General features: G+C 38.9%; 1 protein-coding gene across 7 annotated transcripts in view; it reads right to left on the reverse strand.

The window, feature by feature from the left end:
* The window catches only part of CTTNBP2 (cortactin binding protein 2), a 171,934-nt gene that overhangs the window by 77,166 nt on the left and 67,601 nt on the right, over positions 1 to 27,167 (reverse strand). For all 7 annotated transcript variants that reach the window (XM_047849888.1, XM_047849889.1, XM_047849891.1 and 4 more), the window contains one exon: positions 10,383 to 10,607. In XM_047849888.1, the coding sequence (XP_047705844.1) occupies positions 10,383 to 10,607 (225 nt within the window). The remainder of the gene's footprint in view (positions 1 to 10,382; positions 10,608 to 27,167) is intronic.

The raw sequence follows: 27,167 nt of genomic DNA on the forward strand, positions 1-27,167 counted from the left end.
ATAATGGACAAAAAAATTCACAAGTTTGGGGTGGAGGGGAAGTATCTAGGAAGCTCAGCAATCATACCTAGGCACATCATAGTAAAATTGCTGAAAACAAGGATAAGAAATAATCTTGAAAGCAGCCAAAGAGGGGCGCCTGGGTGGCGCAGTCGGTTAAGCGGCCGACTTCAGCCAGGTCACGATCTCACGGTCCGTGAGTTCGAGCCCCGCGTCGGGCTCTGGCCTGATGGCTCAGAGCCTGGAGCCTGTTTCTGATTCTGTGTCTCCCTCTCTCTCTGCCCCTCCCCCTCCCCCGTTCATGCTGTCTCTCTCTGTCCCAAAAATAAATAAACGTTGAAAAAAAAACAAAAAAAAAAGAAAGCAGCCAAAGAAAAAAAAGACACATTACAAACACAGAAACTATAATACAAATGATGGCTAAATTATCTCTAAAATATTTGAGGCAAAACCTGACAGAAATAAAAGGAAAAATAGATAAATCTATAATAATGACAATCTTCTCTCATAAAAAAATCTAGATTAAGAAAAATCTGCAACACTACAGATCTGAATAACACCACAAACACACCCTTGGCTGACTTGCATTGGAACACAATACCCCAATACTACAGAAAATACAGTCTTTTCAGATTCACTTGCTGAGCTATTAAAAACCACCAACAATTTACAAAAGGCTAAAATCTTATAGAATATGTCCTCTGACAACAGAACTGTATATAAATCACAATAAGATTAAGAACACCCCAAAATTCAAAAATAAAACATACTTCTAAGCAGTATAAAGCTTTAAGAAGAAAACACAAAGGAAGTCAGATCAGACTTTGTGCTGAATGAAAATAAAAACACAACATATCAAAATCTATGGAATGCAGTGAAAGGAGAGAATTTAAAACATTTAAAGCAGAGGATATCAAAATTTTATCTTTAACTGCACATATTAGAAGGGTCATCTCAAATGATTCACCTACGTTTCACCTTAAGAAACTCAAAGGAGTCAAGCCAATATAAAGTAAAAGGAAAGGAATGACAAAGGTAATAAATCAATTAAACAGGACACAAATGATGGAGAAATTAACAAAGCCAAACATTTTTCATCTAAAATATCAATAATATTGTGAAACATTTAAAAAAACAGATTGGACTACACAGAAAACACAAATTATAAATAATAGGAATAAAAGAAGAAATATCACTACAGAAAGAATATTAAAAATAATGAATAACTATGTGTCAATAAATTCAACAAATCAAATTCCTCTGAAACACACAACTTTCAGGACATAAAATGGCATAGAAAATTGTAATGGCTTTTTATCTTTTAAAGAAATTGAATCCACAAATTGGGGTGCCTGGGTGCTCTGTCAGTTAAATGTCTGATTCTAGATTTCAGTTCAGGTCATGATCTCACGGTGGTGAGATCGAGCCCCAAGTCAGGCTCAGCACTGAGCATGGAGCCTGCTTAAGATTGGCTTCCTCCCTCTCCCTTTGCCCCTCCTCCACTGGCATGCACATATATATGCATTCACACTCAAAAAAATAAAAACAATAATAAAATTAAAAAATGAAGAAAAGAAAATTAATCCACAAATAAAAGTTTCCCCTAAAGAAAAGTCCTAGCTCATACGGCTTTACTAGTGATGTCTACTAAATATTAAAGACAGAAATAGTGTCAAACTTCTACATATCCTTTAGAGAAAGGAAAATATTCTAATTCATATTGATTCCAGAATTACCTTAAAATCAAAACCAGTCAAGCATTTTTTTTCCAATTTACAGAAAAATGATCATTCATGAATACAGATGCAAAACTCCCTAGCAAAATACAGGCAAATTGAATCTAGCAATATATAAATAAGATTAGTAAGAGGGGACTCTCTGAAGTTTACCTCAGGAATGCAAGTTGTTCCAGTATTTGAAAATTAGTGTAATTCATCACCTTAAAAAGATAAAGAGAAAAACCATGACCACACCAACAGGTGCAGATAAACCATTCTACAAAATGCAAAACCTATTCATGATAAAAACCTCTCTACATAGAATAAAACCTCAATGACATAAAGGGCATCTGTAAAGAAGCACATCTAACATCATACTTAATGGTGAAACACAGACTGTATCCTCCCTGAGAAACAGAGAAAGCACTGAAGTCTCTTCTCACTACTGCTATTCAACACTGTACCATGGGGGGTTCTAGTCAGTGCAGTGATGGGGGTGCGGGAAGAACAAGGAAGGCAGGCCGGAAGATAGGCAAGTTAGAAAGGAAGTAGTAAAATGGGCTCTATTCGCAGATGATGCGGTTGTTTACCTATAAAATCAGATATAATATACATAGCAACTGTGAAAACTAATAAGCAAGTTTAATAAGATGACAGGATATACTGTCAACATACAAAAATCAGTCAATACCTGTATCCTAGTGATAAATATTTGGAAAAAAAATGTTGTTTTTTTTTTTTTTTAATTTTTTTCAACGTTTATTTATTTTTGGGACAGAGAGAGACAGAGCATGAATGGGGGAGGGGCAGAGAGAGAGGGAGACACAGAATCGGAAACAGGCTCCAGGCTCTGAGCCATCAGCCCAGAGCCTGACGCGGGGCTCGAACTCACGGACCGCGAGATCGTGACCTGGCTGAAGTCGGCCGCTTAACCGACTGCGCCACCCAGGCGCCCCAAAAAAAAAATGTTTTAAAAAGGGTGATTTACAATGGCATCAAAAACAAAATACTTAGGAATAATCTCAGCAAAAGACGTTTAAGACCACTACACTGAAAGCTAAACATTGCTTAAAGAAATTATAAAAAAACTTTAAAAATGCAGAAATATGCTATGATAATGGGTTGGAACACTCAATCTTCTTCATGTCCACTCTCAATAAATTAGTCTACAGATTCAATAAAATTCTGGGGTGCCTGGGTGGTTCAGTCAGTTAAGCATCCAATTCTTGATTTCAGTTCAGGTCATGGTATCATGGTTATGAGATCAAGCCCCATGTCGGGCTCTGCACTGTGTGTGGAGCCTGCTTAAGATTCTCTCCCTCCCCTGCTTGCATGTTCTCTCTCTCTCTCTCTCTCAAAAAATAAATATAAATTTAAAAAATTTAAAAAAAATTCAATTCCTGCAAACTTTTGGAAAAACCAACAAACTGATTTTAAGTTTGTATGAAAATAACCAAAACAATTTTGATAAAGAAAAACAAAGTTGATATTTCTTTGCCTGACTTATTTCACTTAGCAGAATACCTTCTAGATCCTTCCATGTATGCCATATGGTTTCGCTACATGTAGCATCTAAAAAAAACAAGTGAACAAACAAAAAACAAACAAATACATAAATATGAAGAACAAACTATGGTCGCCTGGGAGGGGAAGAGAAGGGTGGTAAAGGGATGAGGTGAAGAGAATTAAGAAGTACAAACTTCCAGTTAAATAAGTCACAGGAATGAAAGTACAGCATAGGGAAACAGTCGATAAGACTGTAATAATATTGTATGGTGACAGATGGTAGCTACATTTCTCATGGTAAGCACTGCATGATGTATAGAATTGCCCAATCACTATGTTGTATGCCTGAAACTAATATGACATTGTATGTCAACTATACTTTAATATTAAAAATTAAAGAAGCACCTGGGTGGCTCAGTCGGTTGAGTGTCCGACTTCAGCTCAAGTCATGATCTCACGGTTTGTGAGTTCAAGCCCCACATCGGGCTCACTGCTGTCAGCGTGGAGCACGCTTTGGATCCTCTGTCCCACCCTCTCTGTCCCTCCCACACTTGTGTGCTCTCTCTCAAAAATAAAACATTTTTTAAAAATTAAAAAAAAAATTGAGATGCTTTGAGTTCTTGCATTTGAGGCTTAATATTTAACTATAGTCATCATTTACCTGAAGGTCTAGTAAACAGATAAGATTAGTTGATGATGAAAAAGATCAGAATAATATTCAGTGGTTGCTTGAATTGGGGAAGGAACTTAGGGGAAGGTACTCCAGGAAACTTTCTCTGGTGATGGAAATATTTTCTATCCTATAAGGGGTCAGATTCCACAAGTGCATGCATTTTTAAAACTCATCAATTTGTACACTTACGATGTTCATGTAAGTGTTTTACTTCATGTAAATGTTTCCTTAAAGAACTGTAAACAATAGTGAATTCCAGGTTTGTATGTTTGCTTTTTATTGTATTATGGTTTAGCAATTCTGATACTACTCTGTGTGTTCTAGGTTCAAGTAAACAAGTAAATAAATTGAAGCATAATGGGAGCCACTGAAGAGAAGTTAGTTTTAGTTCTTTTAAGAGAGAGAAAGAGAGGGCATGTGAGCAGGGGGGAGGCGCAGAGGGAGAGAGAGAGAATCCCAAGAAGACTCCACGCTCAGCATGGAGCCTGACAAGGGGCTTGATCCCATGACCCTGAGGATCATGACCTGAGCTGAAATCAAGAATCTGATGCTCAATTGACTGAGCCCCCTAGGCATCCCCAGAGAGTTAATTTTAAATAGAGAAAGGAAAAGAACATCCTTATGGTTTTGGATTAGAACCAGAGGTGTCAATATCACTGTGAATTCATGGTTTGATAACAATAGACATATAAATAAAATATAAATATGTGTTTATAAAAACATATATGATTATGATAAATATATATAATTTCCTAGCTCTAGATTTGTTTTGTAAACACCAAGGAAACTAGTGCTCCTGGGGCTAAAAGCCGATTCCAGGGGTTGGGAGAGGAAAAATATGAGCCTGTAATATCTTGCTGCAAGAAAGTAAGGAAGTACTCAAAGAATGAGGGAAACATATCAAAAGAAGCCAGCCTAAAAGGGCTCTCACTGGCTCAATCTGGGACAGTTCTGAGCAGTGATTGAGGGGCTGTGGACTTAATGAGTTGGGTAGCTGTCTCTACCCAACTCAACCACATACTACTATAATTGTAAAGGAACCAGAGCCTCCTATATACACAGGTTATAGAGTTCTAGCTGATTTTGTCATATTATCGTCTGAGTTGAATCTACTCACAACCACTTTCAAGTAGTGGCCAACGTCTGCATGAGCACACCAACCCCTTTTGCAAAACGCAGTGGATTGTGTGGAAGAGCTTAGAAGAGCTAAGACAGCTTCACTGGTAGTGAGGAAGTGGGTGGTTGCTCCAGGAATAGCACCCAGACTGGAAGCCATGAATGAAGAAGCACCAAACAACTGTTTTTACAGAATGAAAGTGAAAACTATGTAGGTGGGAGCAGAGCAGTAATGTAAAGTCAATTTGTTCTAATTCCAAGTAGAAAACAGAGAGGAAAGCAATTATGGTCATTTGTAAAATAAGAAAGTAGAGTGCATGTTTGTTACAACCACAAAATACTCTTACGACATTTAACTATATTCCTCATTGGGCCCCCAAACCATTCAACGTTCACTGCATCCTTGTCCGCTTCTCCACCTGGTCACCTCCACCCATCTGCCCAATCCTGGTCAACAAATACGTAACAATAAGATACATTACAAGATTGTTTTTCTTCATAGGAGCTGTAGTTACCAGTCAGCAGTTTGGGCTCTGCAGTTCTCATCTGCCCACTCCTTTTGATCTAGAGTCTCAAGAGAGGGAGGGTAAGACATGGATCAAGTTAATTACCTTCTCTTCTAAATCTCTGCTCAGAACCACAGGCCTCAGTCTCCAGTTCCCCCACTGCCCCCACCCCTGCTTAATACTCACTCTGCAATGCTCCTGGGGAGTCAAAATCAATTATACAAAAAAAGATTTATGAGGCACCTGGGTGACTCAATTGGTTAAGTGTCCAACTTTGGCTCAAGTCATGACCTCATGGTTCGTGAGTTCAAGCTCCATGTCAGGCTCTGTGCTGACAGCGCAGAACCGGGAGCCTGCTTCAGATTCTGTGTCTCCCTCTTTCGGCCCCTCCCATGCTCGAACTCTGTCTCTTGCTCTCAAAAATAAATAAATATTAAAAAAAATTTTTTTTTAAAAACTCATGAATGAACTAAAAATTCATGTACAAAACATGCTAAATATTCTTCCTAAAAAATATTATTTAGATGATTATGTTATTCTTGAAAGTCTAGAAAGCACCTTGAAATTAAATTGTATTTCCATTGTAAAAAGTGACCATTTTAGGGAAAAAATATTTGCAAATGACATATCAGACAAAGGGCTAGTATCCAAAATCTATAAAGAGCTCAACAAACTCCACACCCGAAAAACAAATAACCCAGTGAAGAAATGGGCAGAAAACATGAATAGACACTTCTCTAAAGAAGACATTCGGATGGCCAACAGGCACATGAAAAGATGTTCAACGTCGCTCCTCATCAGGGAAATACAAATCAAAACCACACTCAGATATCACCTCACGCCAGTCAGAGTGGCCAAACGGGAACCCTCTTGCACTGTTGGTGGGAATGCAAATTGGTGCAGCCCCTCTGGAAAACAGTGTGAAGGTTCCTCAAAAAATTAAAAATAGATCTACCCTATGACCCAGCAATAGCACTGCTAGGAATTTACCCAAGGGATACAGGAGTGCTGATGCATAGGGGCACTTGTGCCCCAATGTTTATAGCAGCACTCTCAACAATAGCCAAATTATGGAAAGAGCCTAAATGTCCATCAACTGATGAATGGAGAAAGAAATTGTGGTTTATATACACAATGGAGTACTACGTGGCAATGAGAAAGAATGAAATATGGCCCTTTGTAGCAACGTGGTTGGAACTGGAGAGTGTGATGCTAAGTGAAATAAGCCATACAGAGAAAGACAGATACCATATGGTTTCACTCTTATGTGGATCCTGAGAAACTTAACAGAAACCTATGGGGGAGGGGAAGGAAAAAAAAAAAAAGAGGTTAGAGTGGGAGAGAGCCCAAGCATAAGAGACTCTTAAAAACCGAACAAACTGAGGGTTGATGGGGGGTAGGAGGGAGGGGAGGGTGGGTGATGGGTATTGAGGAAGGCACCTTTTGGGATGAGCACTGGGTGTTGTATGGAAACCAATTTGACAATAATTTTCATATATTGAAAAAAAAGTGACCATTTTATAATGAAGTAGAGAGTACTGAATACAAGTGATGGAACCAAGTACAATTATCAATCAGAGGAAGAAAAAGGCATATGAAATAAATTAAAACAAATAAATTGATTGTTCTTTTCTGACTCGTTTGTCATTTCCTTGGTCGTCTAGCACCTGCAACTCCTTCCTATGTCAGGAGAATTCTCCACCTTATGGTTCTCTGTAGAAGCTAAATATGCCCCATAGCTGCCTTCCCAGTCTTCCTCATCACCAGGGAGAGGGCGTGGGGCCTAAGCTTGGCCAATCAGATGCATCTGCTCTTAGGCTCTAACTTGGAGGTGAGTGATGTGAAGAAGCAGGGCCAGGGGAGGCAACATTCAAGGCCTAGAGCATGATGGCAGTCATGCTGGCATCAGCAGGCTACAGTATTCACCTCTCACCAGCAGAAGCTTCACCCACTGCGGACTTGACTGACAGTGAGCAGTTGTCAGTGATGCTGGGTGATTAAGACCTGGTCCCCTAGCTTTCCCAGATGCACTCTACCATGCTTAAGCCAACCTAAACACGTGCTTAACTCTGTGAATGCTGGATTCACTTGCTCACAACTAAGAATCCTGCCTGGAACATTTAGTGCCTTGCAACCTACCTCATCATACTAAGCTGCCACCAAAACAATCTATAGCTGATACACAGAGCTACTATTAGTTTTTTCACTCGTTAAAAACAAAAATTACTCCCTTCTGAATATTCCCAGGCTTCTGACTTTTAAACGCTCTGCTCAAATTAAAAAGTCTTTCCTATTCCAGGCCTAGAAATATTTAAGTATGAACAAATGATTGAAAATAAATTAGGATAGAAATTCCATTAACAGGTGATGCACATAAGTAATAAAAACCAAAATATCATTGCACCCTAGGTTACTGGCTCTAAACAGAAAGTAGATTACTGGAGGCAAAGTTCCCCACGATGATCACTCATTAGCTTATTCAAAGTGGCTTTACGGGCTCAGTCCATTTGCCAAATTGACTCTTGCCCAAATTTTCCTGGCACACAAATTGCCAAACAGTTAACCCTCCTATTAGTAGTCTCAGCAGGAATCAATGCATGAATGAGCATGGAGCCTCTTCTCCCGCCTCGAAAGGCCAACCAGAACAGTGTTCAGGCCAAATGTCTTCGAATTACCAAAGAGCTATGTCCAGTGTCTGATAATAAATACTTGAATTGTAGATAATGGGACCTTTGCTTTCCCCAACCTCTGCTCTGGCAGCAGTTTAAAGAACTGGATTCATTTAAAATAATGGATTTTTTGTCTTACTGCTTTTAGATTTCTAAAGCTGCAATTTATTCTATCTGCAAGAGAAGTGAAGATGTTTTGTTAAAATATTTACTTCCAGGGGTAAAGGTGATAGGTAATTTTGTTGCTAAAAAGATGACTTTGGTGTTTCTGCTCTTATCAGTTCATGTGATATTTTATTTTCTTTCTAAGTAAATATTCAGGATAAGAGTACAAAATATAACTCTTCTCACATGCTACAGTCTACCAGAATAGAATATCCTTTATGGATAAAGAGTAGCACTGCCTATCAGAGCAACCCTTCACTGAGCCTACACAGGCCAATGAATTTGGCCATAAAGGACGCCTGTATCCCCGTTATACGTGGGAGACAGATCACTGGCTCATTTCGTATTAGCCTCGTAGGACCCATAGGACAGAAACAATTTCCTTTCACTCCCAGCCAGGTTGGAAATGACCCAGTCATTCAGAAACAAACAGGATGTAAGTTGATTAAAAAAAAAAAAAATCAGCTAGATAATAAAATCTTTGATTCAACTCAAAATGAGTTTCTTCCTTTTTCTCTTATAAGAGAAATGATAGATAAAATGCAAAACTGAAGTAAAATTTAGGAGAGCATCCATTTTTATACATTAAATGCATATTATAGGCAAAACAAAATATTTTCTTGATTTTTGGTAACGCAGCATAAAACCCAGCAGAAATACTTTATTATGAAATAGTTCATTTGACACGTTAAGAACATAATTGAAATGTGTCTCATCCAAGAAATACAAATGAGCTTCAGTGACGTCAGCTGAAATATACTGGCTCCTGCTTATGCGGTTCCTAGGGATTTCTGAAAATCTCCAGAGACCTCAGTGGTTGTCTGCAGGGCTTTGTAGAGGGTTTGCAAAGTCCAGAGTAAAACTGATTTTGCCTCACATCCATGGAAAGCCTTCTTATTCTTCCGTGCTATTTTACTCAGTACTTTAGTTTTCTACTATGTGACATCCTGAGGAAGAGGTTTGCTTTCATTCAACACTTCTACCAGAACATTAGCACACATATGTCAATGCAAATATATAATTACCTGGAAAAAACCACACACATTAAATTACAGTATATCATAAATATTTACAGTATGCCACATTCAGTTTAATCACCAACCAGGTGTTACATGTGAACTACACCAGGTTCTCTGAAAAGGACAAATAGAAGAAACACTTAAATGCATGCTTTAATAATGGCTGGAAGAACAGATTACTTTAAATTCTAATCATAGTAGACTTCATTAGCTTCTCTGACTTCCTTACTCTCTCCTAATAAATGGTATCAGTAGTCTTGGCAGCCTATTAGAAGGGCAAAATTTCAACCTCTATTTCCTTATGGCTGATCGCAGTAAGTTTTTATCACTTAGAACTCTTTGAAGCATGCACTCAAGTACAATAAATACATGTGTATGTTGGTGGGGGAGGTGAGAAGGGAGGAGGAGGTTGGTTTAAATGAAACACATGTGAGCAGGAGCCTGGAGGTCTGCAGCGGACACAGCCATCAGACCCCAGGGGCAAGTTTGAGACTAACCAGGACTTCAAGATGATATGTTGTGAGATTGCATACACCACACAAATTTCATCCTATTCTCCTCATGCTAATTTCATTTTCCAAAATCATCATTTAAAAAAGTAATTTCTAGTTGCAAAGAAATATTTGAGACAGAAGCTGGATGAATAAGTTGGGGACACCGCCATTTGATCAGGGTTCTGGTTGCAATCCTGGATATCCCACCTAGCAGTTAAACGTATCTTATGGCACTAGAACAGTCCAGGAAAAAAAAAAAAAAAGCATATTTTAAAGAAAGCATCAAAGTAACCATTATGGGAAACATACGTTCTTTGTTATACTTATTTATAGCTTAGTGTTATTTTTGAGTTATATTTGAAAAGGGCCACCAGAATCTGTCGGCATTTTGTATTTCTAAGCATTTATCCCAACCCTTCTTGAAAATAACATTTAAGAGCAAACAACAACTTTGGAGATGGTTTCTTTATTCTGCGCTGTATTGTAAGAAACATGACTGTTTGAAAGTCTCAATACCTTCTTTTGTCTGCTCTCAGCAGCAGCCAGCTGTGTGGACATCCTTTCTTGCATCTTTCTGCAGTGGGCCATGACTGCTTCAAGGATGGAGAGGGGGTTGGTGCAAACTGGCTTCTTCTCTTTATCGCCAGCACCTGCTTCATAGTCTCTCTGTAGTGCCAAGAATGGGTCATTTAAATTAAATCTCCCATACCGTTCCTGGATAAATACTTCTTTCCTGCGAGCCTAGAACAAAATCAGAGGGACATATTGAAGAAAGAAATAAAAATATACAGAAAGATATTTATAAGAAGGTTTTGTGATTACTTTTCCAAATGGTATTCAATAGAGCTGTTTTTGAGTAATGGCTTACGTAAGATGTCAGGCAGTGAGAGAGAAGTGAGGAGAATGTGACCCCAATCCCTGACTAGCTTGGCATGCCATTCAGCCTACTTTCAAGCTTTCTTCCTTTAAGAATGTCTTTTAAATTACAAATGATGCAAATACAGCTTTTTCCCATGATGCTCACTCCTTCAGGGATCTGTATTTTAGGTGCAGTCTTTCCTAATTTAAAGTAAAATGAGAAATACCAACAATTAAAATAACTTTTAGCAGAAGTTCAAAAATAAAATCATCTCTATCCTGATAGAACTTGTTTCACATGATACTCATCAAGTTAACTCACAAAATATAAATCTCCTCCAAGTTTTGTATAGCCAGAAAGAATTTATAAGGATATTTGCTAGAGAAGAAAATACTTCATGAAATCTTTATGTCAAAAAGTCACAACATTCATATTTCGTGAAGTTTGACTAAATTACCACAAACCTCCAGAAGATTCAAGAAAATGCAAATATCTCTCATTGTTGAAAGGCATTAAAATATAGTTCACAGAGTCCCAGAAAAGAACATAACCTCATTTTACTCTCAATGTTAGTCCATCAGCGTCAAAGTTAATTTCACATCCACATGGCACTAAATGCAATTTTCTATAATTAGCCTACAACAGTCTTTGCATAAAATGGAAAATAGCAGTGGAAATATATTAAAACTAGCAACATTTTCCTAACTCGGGTCATGGGGAATAGCCACTAGAAAACAATTATTCTGTGTCACGGTCAGTGAGAAAACTAAATTACTTTCCAATAAATCAAGCTAATTATCCAAAATGTTAAATGTGTTTTCTAGAGAAATATTACATAAATTTACTCACTTTAAAAGTAACTGCATTGAACAACTAGACTTTTCCATTTTTAGACCACTGTCAGCAAGCCAACAACTAGATAAACACCAGTGCAAATGACAAATGGGAAAATCTAACGTTTCTTTCCCTATTACCAAATTAGATTAAGAAATACAGTTTACAAAAAGCCCAATTTCACGGTTAAAATTAAGCTACCTTCAGAGGATCATTTTAAACTTAAAGTCAACACGATTTAGGAGTCCAAAAGCATTTGATATTTCTAGATTCTTCAAATTTAATTATGTGATCAATACACTGAGTATCACTTCCAAGATGTAATTTCAAAAGCGATTTCATTCTGCCTTCACTTTTCTCTTAATTTTCATTCAACATAGTAATGCACCCCCCACCCCTGGATGAAAACTTGAGATGCCCCTATGGTTTTTCTCTTACTTTTTTTTCCCTCTTACTTTTCTCTAATACAAGTCCTATTGTCATTTTAAGACATAAACCAGTCTCAATTTGATTAGAATATCCAACCTGAGTGGTATGACCTCTTCCCTTCCCCAGCTAGGATCTGCTGCAAGTTAACATGTACCACGTGGGAAAGGAGGGCTTATGAAAACCTCTCTCCCTTTACACACATCTGCTCCCCCTCTTTCTAATAAGTGGTTCTCCAATAAGTAGTTCTCTCTGTGTTGGAAGGGACAGGAGGTAGACGATAAAGATGGAGGTGAAGGGAGCAGGAACATTCTATGTGACTGGTTCAGTTGGAAGACTAGCCTTACCAAGTATGGTGAATAGTTAAAGCCTGCTTTTCCCTAAGAAGTACTCGGTGACTTTAGAGGCCACCGTCTCCTCTCCCACTGCTGGGTCTCTTCAGTCATAGTTTCCCTCAATGCAGGTCATAAATTTAGGACTGACTACATAATCTGCAAGGCCCACTATACAATGAAACATAGAGCTCTTTGTTCAAAAATTACAAATTTCAAGATGGTAACGGCATACCATTTAAGCAAGCAGGAGGCCTTCCTAAGTGCATGGCCCTCTGCAACTGCACGAGTCGTACACTCAGGAAGCCAGCCTTGCATACACCCTTATGTAGCATCTAGAATCTAGTTTTGCCAACTGAGGTGCCATGTTCTCCAGAATTGTCTACTGAACAGGACCTGAATCAATCTCATTCCCACTCTTTGGTGCTCATGGCCTAACCCAGTCTATAGGAAACACTCATACATTTTGATCTAAACAAAATGTGGGAGTGCAAGATGACAGGACACCCAGCTGGTAATCTCTATTATGGGAAGAGTCTAGTCACTCTGAGCCTAGTAGGGCTGTCTTCTCTTAAACCTTTTGCTTTGAGCTCCTTTCAAGTAGGGGCATTTTTATTCAGCTGACATGCTTTCAACCCACCATAGAACAGACAATGGGTATGTAATGTATTCTTGCTGCGCAGATAAATGTAGCATCCAACAGACTTAGGAAAATGTAATTTGCAACCCAGAGCCCTCTAAGGAAAGAGCTCATGCCATTTTCCCTGTTCGAGGGAGTCAAGTTTCTTCCCAAAGGGATAATCTTACTAGGAACCTGGGGAGTAAGTCAGGCCAATGTCAGACTCCTCTATGCAGAACTAATTCCTAAGAAAATGATGACCAAGTAGTAGTTTACCCAATGCCTGAGGCAGAATTGGGGGATCCCAGGAAGGACTCAATTAACTCTCCAATCTAAAACAAGGCAAGAGCAGTTTCAGGAAAACCACAGTGGGTAGCAGCTGGTTTTCTATGGTTCATGATTCTTTGTACTAACTACACCCCAAATCTGGATTGTATCTAATAGAGGCATTCTGCTTACCACAGAACTGTCAGAATACCTTTCTAAGGAAACCTCAGTCACTTTTCTGCTTACAGCCCTCAGTGCTTCCATATCCACTGTTAAGCAACGCCCCCACCACACACACACACACACACCTCATGCCTTTGTCCATGTGATGCTGGCAGGTTGGGACACCTTCCCCTCCTTAGCCCAGGTAACTTCCCACTAACCACTAACCCTCCCTGCCACCTCCTCCTCTTTTGCCTATCTCAAGTTTTAGAGTTTAGCTTAATTTGGATTTAGGCAAGCATCTATAACTGAACACATGCCCAAGCCAACTGAAATTGCTTAATTTTACCCATTTTTTCAACTATTAAATGCTTATTCCTTTAACATTCTTGAAAACATGCTTACCTTTTTCAGGACATGTTAGTTTATAATACACTATTTAATTCTTAACGTACTAAGTTACTTTTGGTAAGGGCAGGTCAACAATACATACAAGTTTTAATATTTAAGGAGATCATGTAACAAAAAATGGCTTGATGTTTCTAATACTGGGTATGAAGAGGCCTTTCCCTAAAAAAAGGAAAAGCTGAATGTGCAGATAACTTCTTGGTTTATGCATCAGAATTACTTGAGAATGAAATGCATTTCAGGAAAATGAGTCATTATAAAGACACAGACTATAATTATGAAAACAGGCTTTTAAAGGAACCCTTAAACATAGCTACCTTGATAAAAATATAATTTCAATCATAATCTGAGGTTTTATAAGATCTTGTCAAGAAATAAAGAAAAACATGGCCATTATTAGAAGAAGATTTGACAAAGTGTTCTTACTTTTGGCTTTCATTGTTCGACGAGACCAAATGAACTAGATTACACCTGATTAGTAATAATACAAGGAAAAAAACTTAAATATTCAACTTGTCCCAGAGCACGTAACTTCCTTAGGAAAAAAATCTAAAACATGTATTGTGGGGCACAATTAAAACAGAACACCAATTCATTTTAAAAAACATTTAAAAACATATGGCTGGGGAGGCACCTGGGTGGCTTAGTTGGCTGAGTGTCCAACTTCAGCTCAGGGCATGATCTCATGGTCCGTGAGTTTGAGCCCCACATCAGGCAGGCTCTGTGCTGATAGCTCAGAGCCTGGAGCCTGCTGCAGATTTTGTGTCTCCTGTTCTCTCTGCCCCTCCCCTGCTTGCACTCTGCCACCCTCTCTCAAAATAAATAAACACTAAAAAAATATATAGCTAAAATTATTTTATCTTATGAAAAGTCAAAATGATTTTGTAACATTTAAAAAATACTAATAAAAGATAACTTTTATTGAGACATTATTTATTGCTATGTGTTTTATATTCATTTTCTCTTAAAATTAAGTCCAACAGACAGCCACTATTTTAATTCACATTTTTAAAAATGTTTTAAAGCATTAATACAGATCTAACTGTAAGACTAAGAAATTCTGTCCTCAGCTTGAGCCTACTCAACACAGCTGCCACTATCTTGGGTGCCAATCGCATAAAACCACAAAGGATGGTTGAAATGATGAGCCCAATCTGACAAGATGGACTTTCTCAGGAATAAATAGGAGTCAGTTCTTGAGGTCAAACACAGAAGTATGAAAACCTTAGGGGTTGCGACCAACACTATCTCAAGGAGTGAACAATAAAATGGAAACTGTTCCTCCCCCACATGTCAAGCCAGCAACTCATTTCCAAGCTTCGCTAATTAATAGAAAAAAGAGATCAGAACTAGGCAATTCCTGGACTACTGGGCTCACTTCTGGGTGAAATATTTAAATAACCATCAATACAAAAAGGACCTGAGAACAGAACTGAATTGGAAGAGTAGAAGGAAAACAGGAATGCTTAAAAGGATTTACAGAGGCATGACTGCATTCTTTCAGTATCTGAAGGCATCTCGGTTTAAAGAGGTATTTACTCCCAAACAATACAATGATAGCCACGATAATAAAAAAAATTTTCAAGGGCCAAAGCTGTTCTAGAGATACAATAAGCTGCATTGGACTGGAGTGAAATCTGTGTCTCTGGCTGTGTTTTAAATGTAGGCTGAAAAAACATGTGGTAGAAATGGGGTCCAGGGGTCTCAAAGATCGAGAAGATCAATGACTTCCACACTGTCACACTCCTCTCAAACCCCGAAATACTATTATTCCAATTCAAGAGGGATGGAAAATACATTGAGATTCTTCCAAACAGCCAACATAAAAATTTACCTATCTTACGCTTAATTTATCTTATTGGAAAAGATTTCAAGTACACCTAGACAAAAAAAAAAAAAAAAAATGAAGCGCTCTTCTAAGAAAGGGAAAAAAAAAATCCCACTTGTAACTAAAAGGGAATGGGAAGCCAGAGATAAGCCATGTCCTCAGAGCTCACTCTCATTCTAAGAGGGGCAGAAAACGTAGGAGTTTGTTTATGCCTTCATATACAATGCACACGCACACACACAGAGCAGGTAGATGGATGGCAGAGGGTAAACCAGCGATGTTTTGCAACCCAGTCCCTGCCCTTCACTGATTGCAAAGTCTTAGAAATTCACCAGCCAGGAACAAAATATAACCCCATGGATTATTTATTAAATGCCAAAAAGTCTGAAGCGTTCATTTCACTATATGTGGCAAGACACACACAGCGCACAGAAATGAAGGCGTGCCAGGGTGTCACATGATCTGCCACACCACACTGGAGTAGCAAGTCAAAGAGGCCTATTTTTTTCCTGCTCTTTCTCCTCCGGCCCTCTTTCCTCAACCTTTCTGCCAACCTGTGTTGTACCTGCTCATAAACATAATAACCTGAATGTGTGGAAACTGTCATGCCAGGAATATACATAATGTGTATTATGAATCATATATCAAGACAGACTTAGATTTGATTCCTAAGGCTAAAATTTACAAGTGATACTTCAATAAACCACCAGCTTTCTCTCAAGAAACATAGACCAGTCTAACAAAATCCATGAAATGGCTTGGTTTCACACAAATCTCTCAGAAGTAGCCTTCCAACTCTTTACTTTGACCACATATGCCACTTTCCATCTAGCACACATCCATCAGTGCTCATCTCGGCCAGATACGTGGCCCATGCACACCCGTAAAAATAAGATTACCTTTATTCCCTAACTGGCTCAAGAAAGGCACACAGTGCCACACTGTCCTGTTCTCCTGCTCAGAGTAGACATTATTAAGTTACCGATACACTGGAAGCTGAATCCAGGAAAAGACTCACAATTTGTCCTAATTCATACCTCCAGGCAGCCACCACCCATCAATCAGAAGGGGGACACAGATGAACCTACCTGCCAACTCTGCCATAGGCATTTAATTGCTACAGTTAGCTGTATCTTTAACTATACTAGACAGTTAAAACCTTGCCTTTTATGCCTCTCTAACTTACCCACGAGCAGAATACTCCACACATACCAGTTAGTTACTTAAGGTTAAAAGAAGTAATCGTTTCTGTAACTGGGGACTGGTAATTATAAATGAGCTTTTCATATAAGAAACCAGAATCATTTTATGTTTTAATTTAAAAATTTTTTAATGTTTATTTCTGAGAGAGAGAGAGAGAGAGAGAGAGAGAGAGAGAGAGAGAGAGAACAGACAGGACAGACGTGAGTGGGGGCACAGAGTAGAGACACAGAGGTAGAGACACAGTCTCACAGAGTAGAGACACAGAGGTAGACACAGAATCCGAAGCAGGCTCCAGGCTCTGTGCTGTCAGAACAGAGCCCGATGTGGTGCTCAAACTCACGGACTGTGAGATCATGAGCTGAGCTGAAGCTGGACGCTTAATCAACTAAGCCACCCCAGCACTGCAAAACAAAATAATTTTAAAGCCTTCATGAAAGAGGCACTATTAAATTTCATGAAAGACACATTATTCAACAATAAAAAAACTATCCAAAAATTTATTAATATTTGAACTATTTTATATTTTTATATAAAATAATACATGTTCACTATGCAGTGTGGGAAAATACTGTTAAGGGGGGAAAACTACCACCCATAATTCAATTGTCAGAAGACAGTCACTATTAAGCTTGCCTTACATTCTACAAATTATTTTAAGCATGTATTAAAAATAGTTATCAAGGACCTAAGCAAATACGTTTAAGTAGCCTTTCCCATTTAATTTGCTATTTCCCATTTCAATAATTTATATCAATATTTTTAATAGTATTGCACAAATCTAACATATTTAAGAAAATCTCACTGTTTATCACTTAGTTTTTGTTTGTTCTAACATATGTGGAGGTAACCCCCTGGGAACATTTATTAGAGAAATCCATTGTGGTATTATATCCATTATTCTTTACTGGATTAAAGAATAAAAATATTTTGATGATTTCTGAAATTACCAAATTCCTCTTCAGAGAGTTTGCCAATTTATATTCTCACCACCAGCAGTGGTTTTTTTTTTGTTTTGTTTTGTTTTGTTTTTTTTTTGCATCTGTGGTTATGAGAGATAATGGTCTATATTTTCTTCTTTATTTTTTATCTATCTTTGCCAGTTTGGGGAGTAGAGGACTGCTAACCCCATAAAATGAAATGGGCCGTGATGGCCCTGCTTGTATTTTCTGAAAAGGTTTGTGCATATTAACAATATTTATTTTTTGAACGTTTGATAGCTTTTACCAGTGAAGTCATCCAGGCCTGGAGTCTTCCTTTGAAAAAGGTTTTTCCTAATGAATTTTTAAAATAGATATAATACTATTTAGATTTTTTATTTCTTTTAGCAATTTTGTAAGTCATAGTTTTCAAGATATTTGCCCATTTCATCTAGGATGTTCAAGTTGTTTATAGTATTCACTTACTATCTCTGTGAAATCTATAGGCTCTGTAGTGATAATCCCTTGTTTTCATGCCCAGTATCGGTGATTTGGGTTCTTTTGTGTTCTTGCTCATGTTAGGAAAATCTCAATTTTCTTTTTTTCTTTCTTTCTTTCTTTCTTTCTTTCTTTCCTTCCTTCCTTCCTTTCTTTCTCTTTCTTTCTTTCTCTCTTTCTCTCTCTCTTTTCCTTCCTTCCTTCCATCCTTCCTTCCTTCCTTTTAAGTAAGTTCTATGCCCAATGTGGGTCCTGTACTGACAATCTTGAGATCAAGACCATGCTCTACCAACTGAGCCAGCCAGGCGCCCCAGGAATATGTCAATTTTGATGATTTTTTTAATTATCCAGATTTGGGCTTCATTTATATTCTCTACTATCTATTTTGTATTTCACTGATTGCTGCTCTTTAACAATTTTTTTTCCTTCTACTTACTTTGGGTTTACTTTATTCCCCCCTCTTTATAGTTTCTTAAAACAGAACCTTAGGTCATTTTTATATCTTCCTCCTTTTATTTTTATTTTATTTTTTTAATGTTTATTTATTTTTGAGAGAGAGACAGACAGACAGAGCATGAGTGGGCGAGGGGCAGAGAGAGAGGAAGACAGAAACTGAAGCAGGCTCCAGACTCCAAGCTGTCAGCATAGAGGCCACTGTGGGGCTTGAACCCATGAGCAGTGAGATCATGACCTGAGCTGAAGTCGGACACTCAACCAACTGAGCCACCCAGGTGCCCCAGATCTTTCTCCTTTTAAATGCAAGCATTTAGGGGCATCGGGGTGGCTCAGTCAGTTAAGCATTGACTCTTGGTTTCGGCTCAGGTAATGACCTTGGTTCGTGAGTTCAAACCCCACATCTGGCTCCATGCTGACAGCGCGGAGTCTGCTTAGGATTCTCTCTCCCTCTCTCTCTGCCCCACCCCTGCTTGCGATCTCTCTCGAAATAAATAAATGAACTTTCAAAAAAAATAATAAAAATAAATGTAAGCATTTAAAGCAATAAGTTTTTCCCTAAGTACTGTTTGAGGTGTATCTCAAATATTTTGATGCATTTTTGCTGTCATTCAGTTCAAATTATTTTCTAATTTTACTGTGATTTTGTCTTTGACACATGAATTATAGAGATGTTTTTCTCAGAAGTTTCCAGATATTTGGATGTCTTTTTTTAATGCCTTATCCTTACTGGTTTCTCATTTAACTCTGTTGAGGTTACTGAATACATTCTACAAATGTCAATTAATCAAGATGGTTGAGAGAGTGTGTTATTCATATTTTCTATGTTTTTACTGTTTTTCCCCTAATAACTACTTGTTGTTCTATCAACTACCAAAATAGGTATTAAAATCTGTAATTATGAAATTGTCTATTTTTCCCTTTAAATTTACCAATTTTTGCTTCATGTATTTTGAGGCTCTATTACTCGTCACATAAACATTTATGTCTTTGTGATAAACTGTCCCTTTTATCATTATGAACTGTATTATCTCTACAATACTGGCTCTGTTTTTGAACCTTCCACTGTTTCCTTTATCTTCCTATTCAGAATTTGCCAGTATAAATGTTTAATTTGTACTATTAAATCCTACCAACCAGTAGGACAAGCCTCTTTCACAATATCAGTTTCTAAAAATTCCTTTGTTATACTACCAGCTTATTCTTCTAGGTGAAATTTAGAAGTTGATAAAATAAGTCTCAAAAAAAGCAATTATAATTTTGATTGGTATCATGTGCAAATTAGACAAACATTTGAAGAAAGAGGCCTTTTTCATAAAACTAAGACTTGCCACTGGAAAATAATCTTGCTGTTGTATCTTCCAAAAGTTTTCTATTTTAAAATCAATTAGCATAAATCTGAGAACAAGAAAATTTTGGCAATATCCCCACTTTCCTAATTATCTCTGTACATATTTTATCTTGATTAAAACTGTTAAAGCAGTTCTCAATAGAGGCTGCTCATCAGAACCACGAGTAACTCTGCAAACAGTTTTCGCCCAACATTCAATGATGACTCTATGAAGATTCCCCTAAGTACTTCAATGCCCCCACCAAGGAGAAGAAGAACCAATTTCTTGCTTCTCTTTACACTGTTATACCATTATTTCCATGCTTAATATCTTAATGCTTATTTCAAACTAGGTAAATCTTTAGGGTATTTATTTTTCAAAGCAGCTTTTGGATGAGAATGTTCTGTTTCTCTGTCAATCTGAGTATGATTTCTATTTCCTTCTTCCACGACCACCACCTGGTCTGGGTGAAAACATTCTTAGGTGATAACTCTCAACACTAGATATTGTTTCTTTGACTCCTGCATTCAATAGTGCGCAGGAGCAAGTCCAAGGCCAGATAGATTTTTCTCCCTTTTTAGGTAAACCTTCCGCTTTTCTGCCCAATTAATTCCTTTTCGAACTTTAAAATTAGTAAGTAACATTTAAGATTATTCCCAGTGTTGGCTGGTATTTTCCTGCCCTACAGATTTTTTAACAAAGATTCTGCTACATCTCTTTGCAGCAACCAATCGATTTGTTCTGGTGTTTTTCAGGAACATCCATTTTTCTCCTGGTGGATCTCCATTCGCCACCTTCTAAACATACGTATCTTTGTTTCTACTTTATCACTTTAATCCTTTCCTCTGGGTTCTGGGAGAACTTCTTAAATTTGTTATGGATTTCATTTTTTTTTAACAATTTTTTTTTTTCAACATTTATTTTTGGGACAGAGAGAGACAGAGCATGAATGGGGGAGGGGCAGAGAGAGAGGGAGACACAGAATCGGAAACAGGCTCCAGGCTCTGAGCCATCAGCCCAGAGCCCGACGCGGGGCTCAAACTCACCGACCGCGAGATCGTGACCTGGCTGAAGTCGGATGCTTAACCGACTGCGCCACCCAGGCGCCCCGGATTTCATTTTTTATAATGTTGATTTTTCACTATTAGTGCTAAAACATGCTTCAATTCTCCTAGTGCATTTTAAATTCTAACCACTGTCAGAACTGTCATCCTCACTTTACAGAGGAGAAACCTGAAAGGGCCTGAGACAGGTTGTAGAGCCAGGAGCTGTGGAGGCAGTACCCACTCCAGCGATCTGCCTCCGACGGCTACACTCTCTGTTCCCCAACTCTGCAGCCAGTTCACTCTCCATCACAGTCTGGCTCATCCACCATTCAGTCTCACTCCAAAGTCTATGTTTCCTTGAATTTTAAGACGCAAAGCAGATGGTGTCTAAAAATTACTTTCTAAAATTTACTTGCTTCTCATAATAATTTTGTCAAATGTAGGTCGTTTCTTTGCATTTTAAATGTTAGGTTATCTTCCCTCTTCTTTGCTACAAAATCTTTCATAAGCCTTAGGTTTTTTCTTTTTACTCCATCTTTGGACCAGTAGGAGTTAACCCAGATCTGGTGTTTATCTGTAAGCAGGGCAGGTAGAATCTCTGAGCACCTTTAGTCTCCAGCTGGTTGCCATTAAAATGTTCCTCTAATAGAGGGCAGTGGGCAGACTGGTGCTAACTTACATGGCAGTGCTCCTCTCAGTTCAGAGAGGAGAGGAGAAGTCAAAGCCACAGCCCCATGAAACAGGTTCCTCTGTTGGGCTCCTCCCAGCGGCCTTGCGTGTCAAGGACAAGGAGTCTCTCTGGCTGCACCTGCCCAGGAGGGACGAGAGCATGTCTGTGCCAACGTCTGTGCTGGCAGAGTATCGGGGGGTGGCACTGATGTCCAAGACAGCTTTCCTGGCAATGCCGCTTTCTAGTGCTTCTCCTTCACACTTGTCGAAGAGATTTCTGGTGGCAACTCCCTCACCTATCGCATAGTCTGCCCTCGCCTCTCCAGATCCAGGTAGGTACCAGTTGGCCGGCTCTTACCAAGTTACAGGTCCGCCTCCCGAAGAGCATCACAGGGTCCAGGAAGTGAGTCAACGCTCATTTATGCCTCAGTCTGGTCATATGATCATTGCATATAGCAGGTATTCCTTTAGGACATGGGTAGTGCAGCAGTGGAGACGGTGAGCTGAGAGATCACACAAAATGGGTTTGATAGACTCTGCTACTTCTATGTAACCTTGGGCTGTTTATTTTACTCCCTTCGGTCTTTACCAGTAACGAGAGGATAACAGAGGACCCAATCGGGGGTTCTGGTTTTGTTATTTTGAAGGATTAATGAAATAATGCACGTAAGGCACTTAGCTGGGTACCCGAACAAGAGTAAACATATAATAATTAATAGCTATCATTTTAATGATAACCACTAGTTCTCTCTTGTTTTTGTCTGTTTTTACATCATTTAGGCTATCTCACTGGAGAAATGGGAAGTTGTGAGTCAGATGTCAAGTGCTGAAGTTTCCATTTTAGAGCTGGGGGATTGTTTTCAGGCATGCAGGCACACATTTACAACTCTTCTGTCTCTTCTACTGCATCACACCCCTTAAGGAAAAAGCCCTGTGCCCCTAATTGTGCATTATGCTAGAGCCCCGTTCATGGATGTGGAAGGTCAAGCACTGAGGGTGCACTCATGAAATACAGTATATGAAGTAAAACAGAATCAACACGCTATGGATGGAAATGAAATCGTCCTCCAACATGCACAGAAACACACATAAATACAACACTCTGCTGGCAGAGAAAATAATAATGAATTCTTTTAAGAGATGTGTTTTAAAGGATTACAGAGCAGAAAGCAAAGACAGAACAAAATACAATGGAATCCTATTTCAGCATCACCCTTTAACATAAAAAAATCAGTTCTAATGTAAGTCAAATGATGTGTTCTGAAGCACCACATTTAGAGAATGGAGATACTGTTATGCCATTAACTTTATAAGCTCTGCCCTTATTAATGGATGTGTTTTTCAACTTTCAGGGTAAATTTAGATACCACCATGCAGCCTTAAAATAAACAAATCTGCACAAGCCATTCATTTGCTGAAGTTCCAACTCATATTCTTTACGTTTTCTAAAGCTTCTAGATAATGAATAAATTGGCAAAATTTTCCAACAAAGTAAGTAATCCCACCAGAAAACGTATCATAGTTTGTGATATTCTGGGGAACTAGCAAAATAGTCATCTGGTAAAGAGATGACTTAGAACACCCGTAAGAAAATATGCTCCCAATGATTAAAAAGAGTATAATTTTGGGGCGCCTGGGTGGCGCAGTCGATTAAGCGTCCGACTTCAGCCAGGTCACGATCTCGCGGTCCGTGAGTTCAAGCCCCGCGTCAGGCTCTGGGCTGATGGCTCAGAGCCTGGAGTCTGTTTCCGATTCTGTGTCTCCCTCTCTCTCTGCCCCTCCCTCATTCATGCTCTGTCTCTCTCTGTCCCAAAAATAAATAAACGTTGAAAAAAAAATTAAAAAAAAAAAAGAGTATAATTTTATTTGACCATTGAAAGTAAGTGTCTGAAAAAATAAGGCTTCTGTAGTCTGATATTGTCAAGAGAAGCAACTAACCACTCATGGGGACTGAATATTGCTGTACCAAGGACACCAGCAGGAATTCTGCAGTTACCCGCCACCCCCCCCCCCCCCCCACCAACCTCACTTCATGTATACTGGATCACATTCCTGTTTCTGAGAATTCCCAAACAGGTATTCCCCCCACTTTTTTATTATTCACATCATCATGACGGCACAGAAGCATTTTCTTCTTAGGCTTTAATCATCTAGGACTTTTGACTCATAACAAGGGGAAAAAAAAAAAAACCCCAGCATGAAACATCTTGCCTAAAATGAACCCATAAAGAATCATCCAAACAAACCAGCCAACCTCACGGGGATGCAAGGTAACTTCCTTGAAATGTTTCAATTATTTCGGGAATAATGTAGTTTGCCAATATGATAATTCCGGAAAGGCCTATTTTTTTTGTGCCTAGAGAAATGAAATGTGGAAACAGCAGTGGGTGGGTGTGGGAACACTGTTAACATAACCAACCCCATCCAAAAATTTTTAAAGTGAAAAACAACGAAATAAAGGCAGTGTCTTATCTGCTGGGGAGAATATAACACATAATGTCTGTGGCAGAGGTTGTGATTAAAAATTTTAAACACAGTCCTTTTCATAACCTAAGAAACATTAGTTGGCTTGGTTATAAATACAATTCCCCAGGACATAGGGAGAGAAGACGGGAGAGAGAGCTCTTAGTGCTGAGCCACCTCCCCAACTCCCAACGGAACCAGCCTTGGTCACCGTGGAGTAACTCACCAAACGCAAGAACTGCTGAGCATCTGGAAAACTTAAACAGAAAGCTCTTAATATTCTCACCATCTACCAGCTGAAGATGACTCATTCCATATCAACAACAATCACGGGAAAAGGAATGTTAAGGGTTTGAAAGCAGTCTATTCAAACCCTGCCAGTAATTTTACCACCATTAAACGTTCCCCAGTCCTTGCAAGAATGTATACCTACTGCTACTTCCCACAGCAAACCAGAAATCCACTGCAGTTGCCAGAAAAGGACCACCACATAGATCTTGGGGCAGCCCTGGGAGGAAGCAGAGTCCCGGGAGGCAGACTTCCTCATATGCCTGCAATAAACGTGAGCCCATCAGACAGGTGGCAGATGCACAAACTGTAGGTCAGACACCTCTAGCTACTCTTAAGTCAGAGTACAAGGGACCTATGCAAAGGTGAGGGGAAGACATGATCTTGTTCAAGGAACAGATCTCAGCAGGACAAGTGTCATTTGTAGGAATGGGGTGAGAATCCATTTTTTTTTTTTTAATTTTTTTTTCAACGTTTATTTATTTTTGGGACAGAGAGAGACAGAGCATGAACGGGGGAGGGGCAGAGAGAGAGGGAGACACAGAATCGGAAACAGGCTCCAGGCTCTGAGCCATCAGCCCAGAGCCCGACGCGGGGCTCGAACCCACGGACCGCGAGATTGTGACCTGGCTGAAGTCGGACGCTCAACCGACTGCGCCACCCAGGCGCCCCGAGAATCCATTTTAGATCACACAACGTTGTCTTCGTTGCACTTGACACAAAAACGGCTGTGAAATGCTTTATAAACCATCAACTGTAATGCATAGGTTGGTTGGTATTAACATACAATCATCCATCACAGGCCTAACCATCTCAAATCACATTGGTGAAAATGCTCAACTATTTGTTTCTGCTAGACCTTTTCTGTTTATATTACACCATTTATTCAATGAGAGCTCAAGTTATGTCTATGCAAGAGCCATTTTTCTCCAGCAACCAGCTTCCCTAGTCCTATTCCACGGGGCATTTGTGAGCAGAAAGGGAAGGGGGTAGTATACCTTAAATAGTCTCTAATAGAGAATAAATTATAGAATAATGTAAATATATGCGACACATTATGAAACAGTGAACTGTGGCATCTCTTCCAAAGGAGTTTAGACCAAGATGGATGGCAATCATTTCCTGAGTCTCCAACACAATTTATGACTGGCTATGATCAATTTCTGAAAAGAGTAGATATGAACTATATGTTTAAAGTCTATTCTTGTAAGAATCCATTTTCTCTTCTCTAAGCTATGCCACCCACTTTCTCACTGAAAGTGGAGCATGAGTCTGAAAGCCTCTGTGGCCTCAGAGCAGATGACACCACTCATCTGTGTAGGTGGCACATTACAGGGCTCACTGGAACTTGCTGCAGGAAGGAGATTGGGACCCTGCCATTCCCACCCCCTCTATCCTGGAACAGCTACTGAAGGCATCTGTTTCTGTCCTTTAATATCTTCAGTCTCCCATTAATATTCATGGAGAACACAAGGATAGTAAAAATAACAGTTAGGATGGGACTGAGGTCATCACTCTCTGCCAAAACATGTCAGTTCTTAAAACACTGATCAGTTACACAGAAACGTTGATCAGACAGAACTAAAGCCTGTGGTCACAGTCCCTCAGCCAGAGTAGACAACATTACCATTCACACTAAAGGCAATCATGACCTTTCATCCGAATGTCTGTCCCTTATATACAAGATGACGATGCCATTAAACTTCCCAGAAGACATACATCCCTACAAGCAACTGGACTAGGAATGGGGCATCCACACACACTCTTTTACCCATTCCTGGGAGTGCCTGTCTCCCCTCATCTGGCTGGCCAGAAGGAAAGGCCTCGGGTATAATTTAACCTCCTCTATGCTACAATAAATGTTCCAAATAGGAATCGCAACCACAGACCTGGTTACAAGAGCTTCATGCTCAAACCAAGTGACCTCACTACACACCAATATTCATAAAAGAGAAGCTGTCAGATACATATGAGGCATCATGATAATGTCTGAGTGGACTTAGTATAGCCATGCATTTAGCAGATCACTCTAAAATCATATTGTACTTGCCTGTGAATGTACAGACTGTTTTGCCTGCGAAGTCTATTTTTAAATATTGGTACAAGGCACTTGCAGCTGTGTTTGAAAAGTAAAGGATAACATGTACTTGAGATTAAGCCTGTCATCCACAGAAACAATTTCTACTCTATCACATATAAATAACAGTATCAACAAAGAGTCCACCAAAATGACAAAAGCAAAATCAACCTTTGTAAGAAAAAAATCTTAATAGCCCATTTCCAAAATAATACTTTTTGAAGCTGATTTAGTATGAACAGTCCTAATTTTATTATTTCCCTATGTTAAAATGACTTTAAAAGATTTCACACACAACACATATGATGGACACAACAAGCAACCAAATTATTTTTCTTTCAAGGAAGATAATCAAATAAACGTACCTGTAAAGGTGATCTAGGTTATAGTATTTTTGCCATGGTTATGTTGAGTCACAAAATCATGCTAGGAGGCCAAGAGCAAGTGCTCCATGGGTATCTTCTAAGGTGAAGAAATTCATCAGCACCATGACAGACTAACAATCTACCCTAGGATTCATAAGCCCATCAGCCCCTATGTGAGTGGAAGACCCAAAACATACTGGAACACACTATGCATGAAGTATTCCTATTCCTTTCCTCTCTTTGTCAAGAACTAGAT

Source organism: Prionailurus viverrinus, chromosome A2, assembly GCF_022837055.1.
Source record: "Prionailurus viverrinus isolate Anna chromosome A2, UM_Priviv_1.0, whole genome shotgun sequence".
NCBI lineage: Eukaryota > Metazoa > Chordata > Mammalia > Carnivora > Felidae > Prionailurus > Prionailurus viverrinus.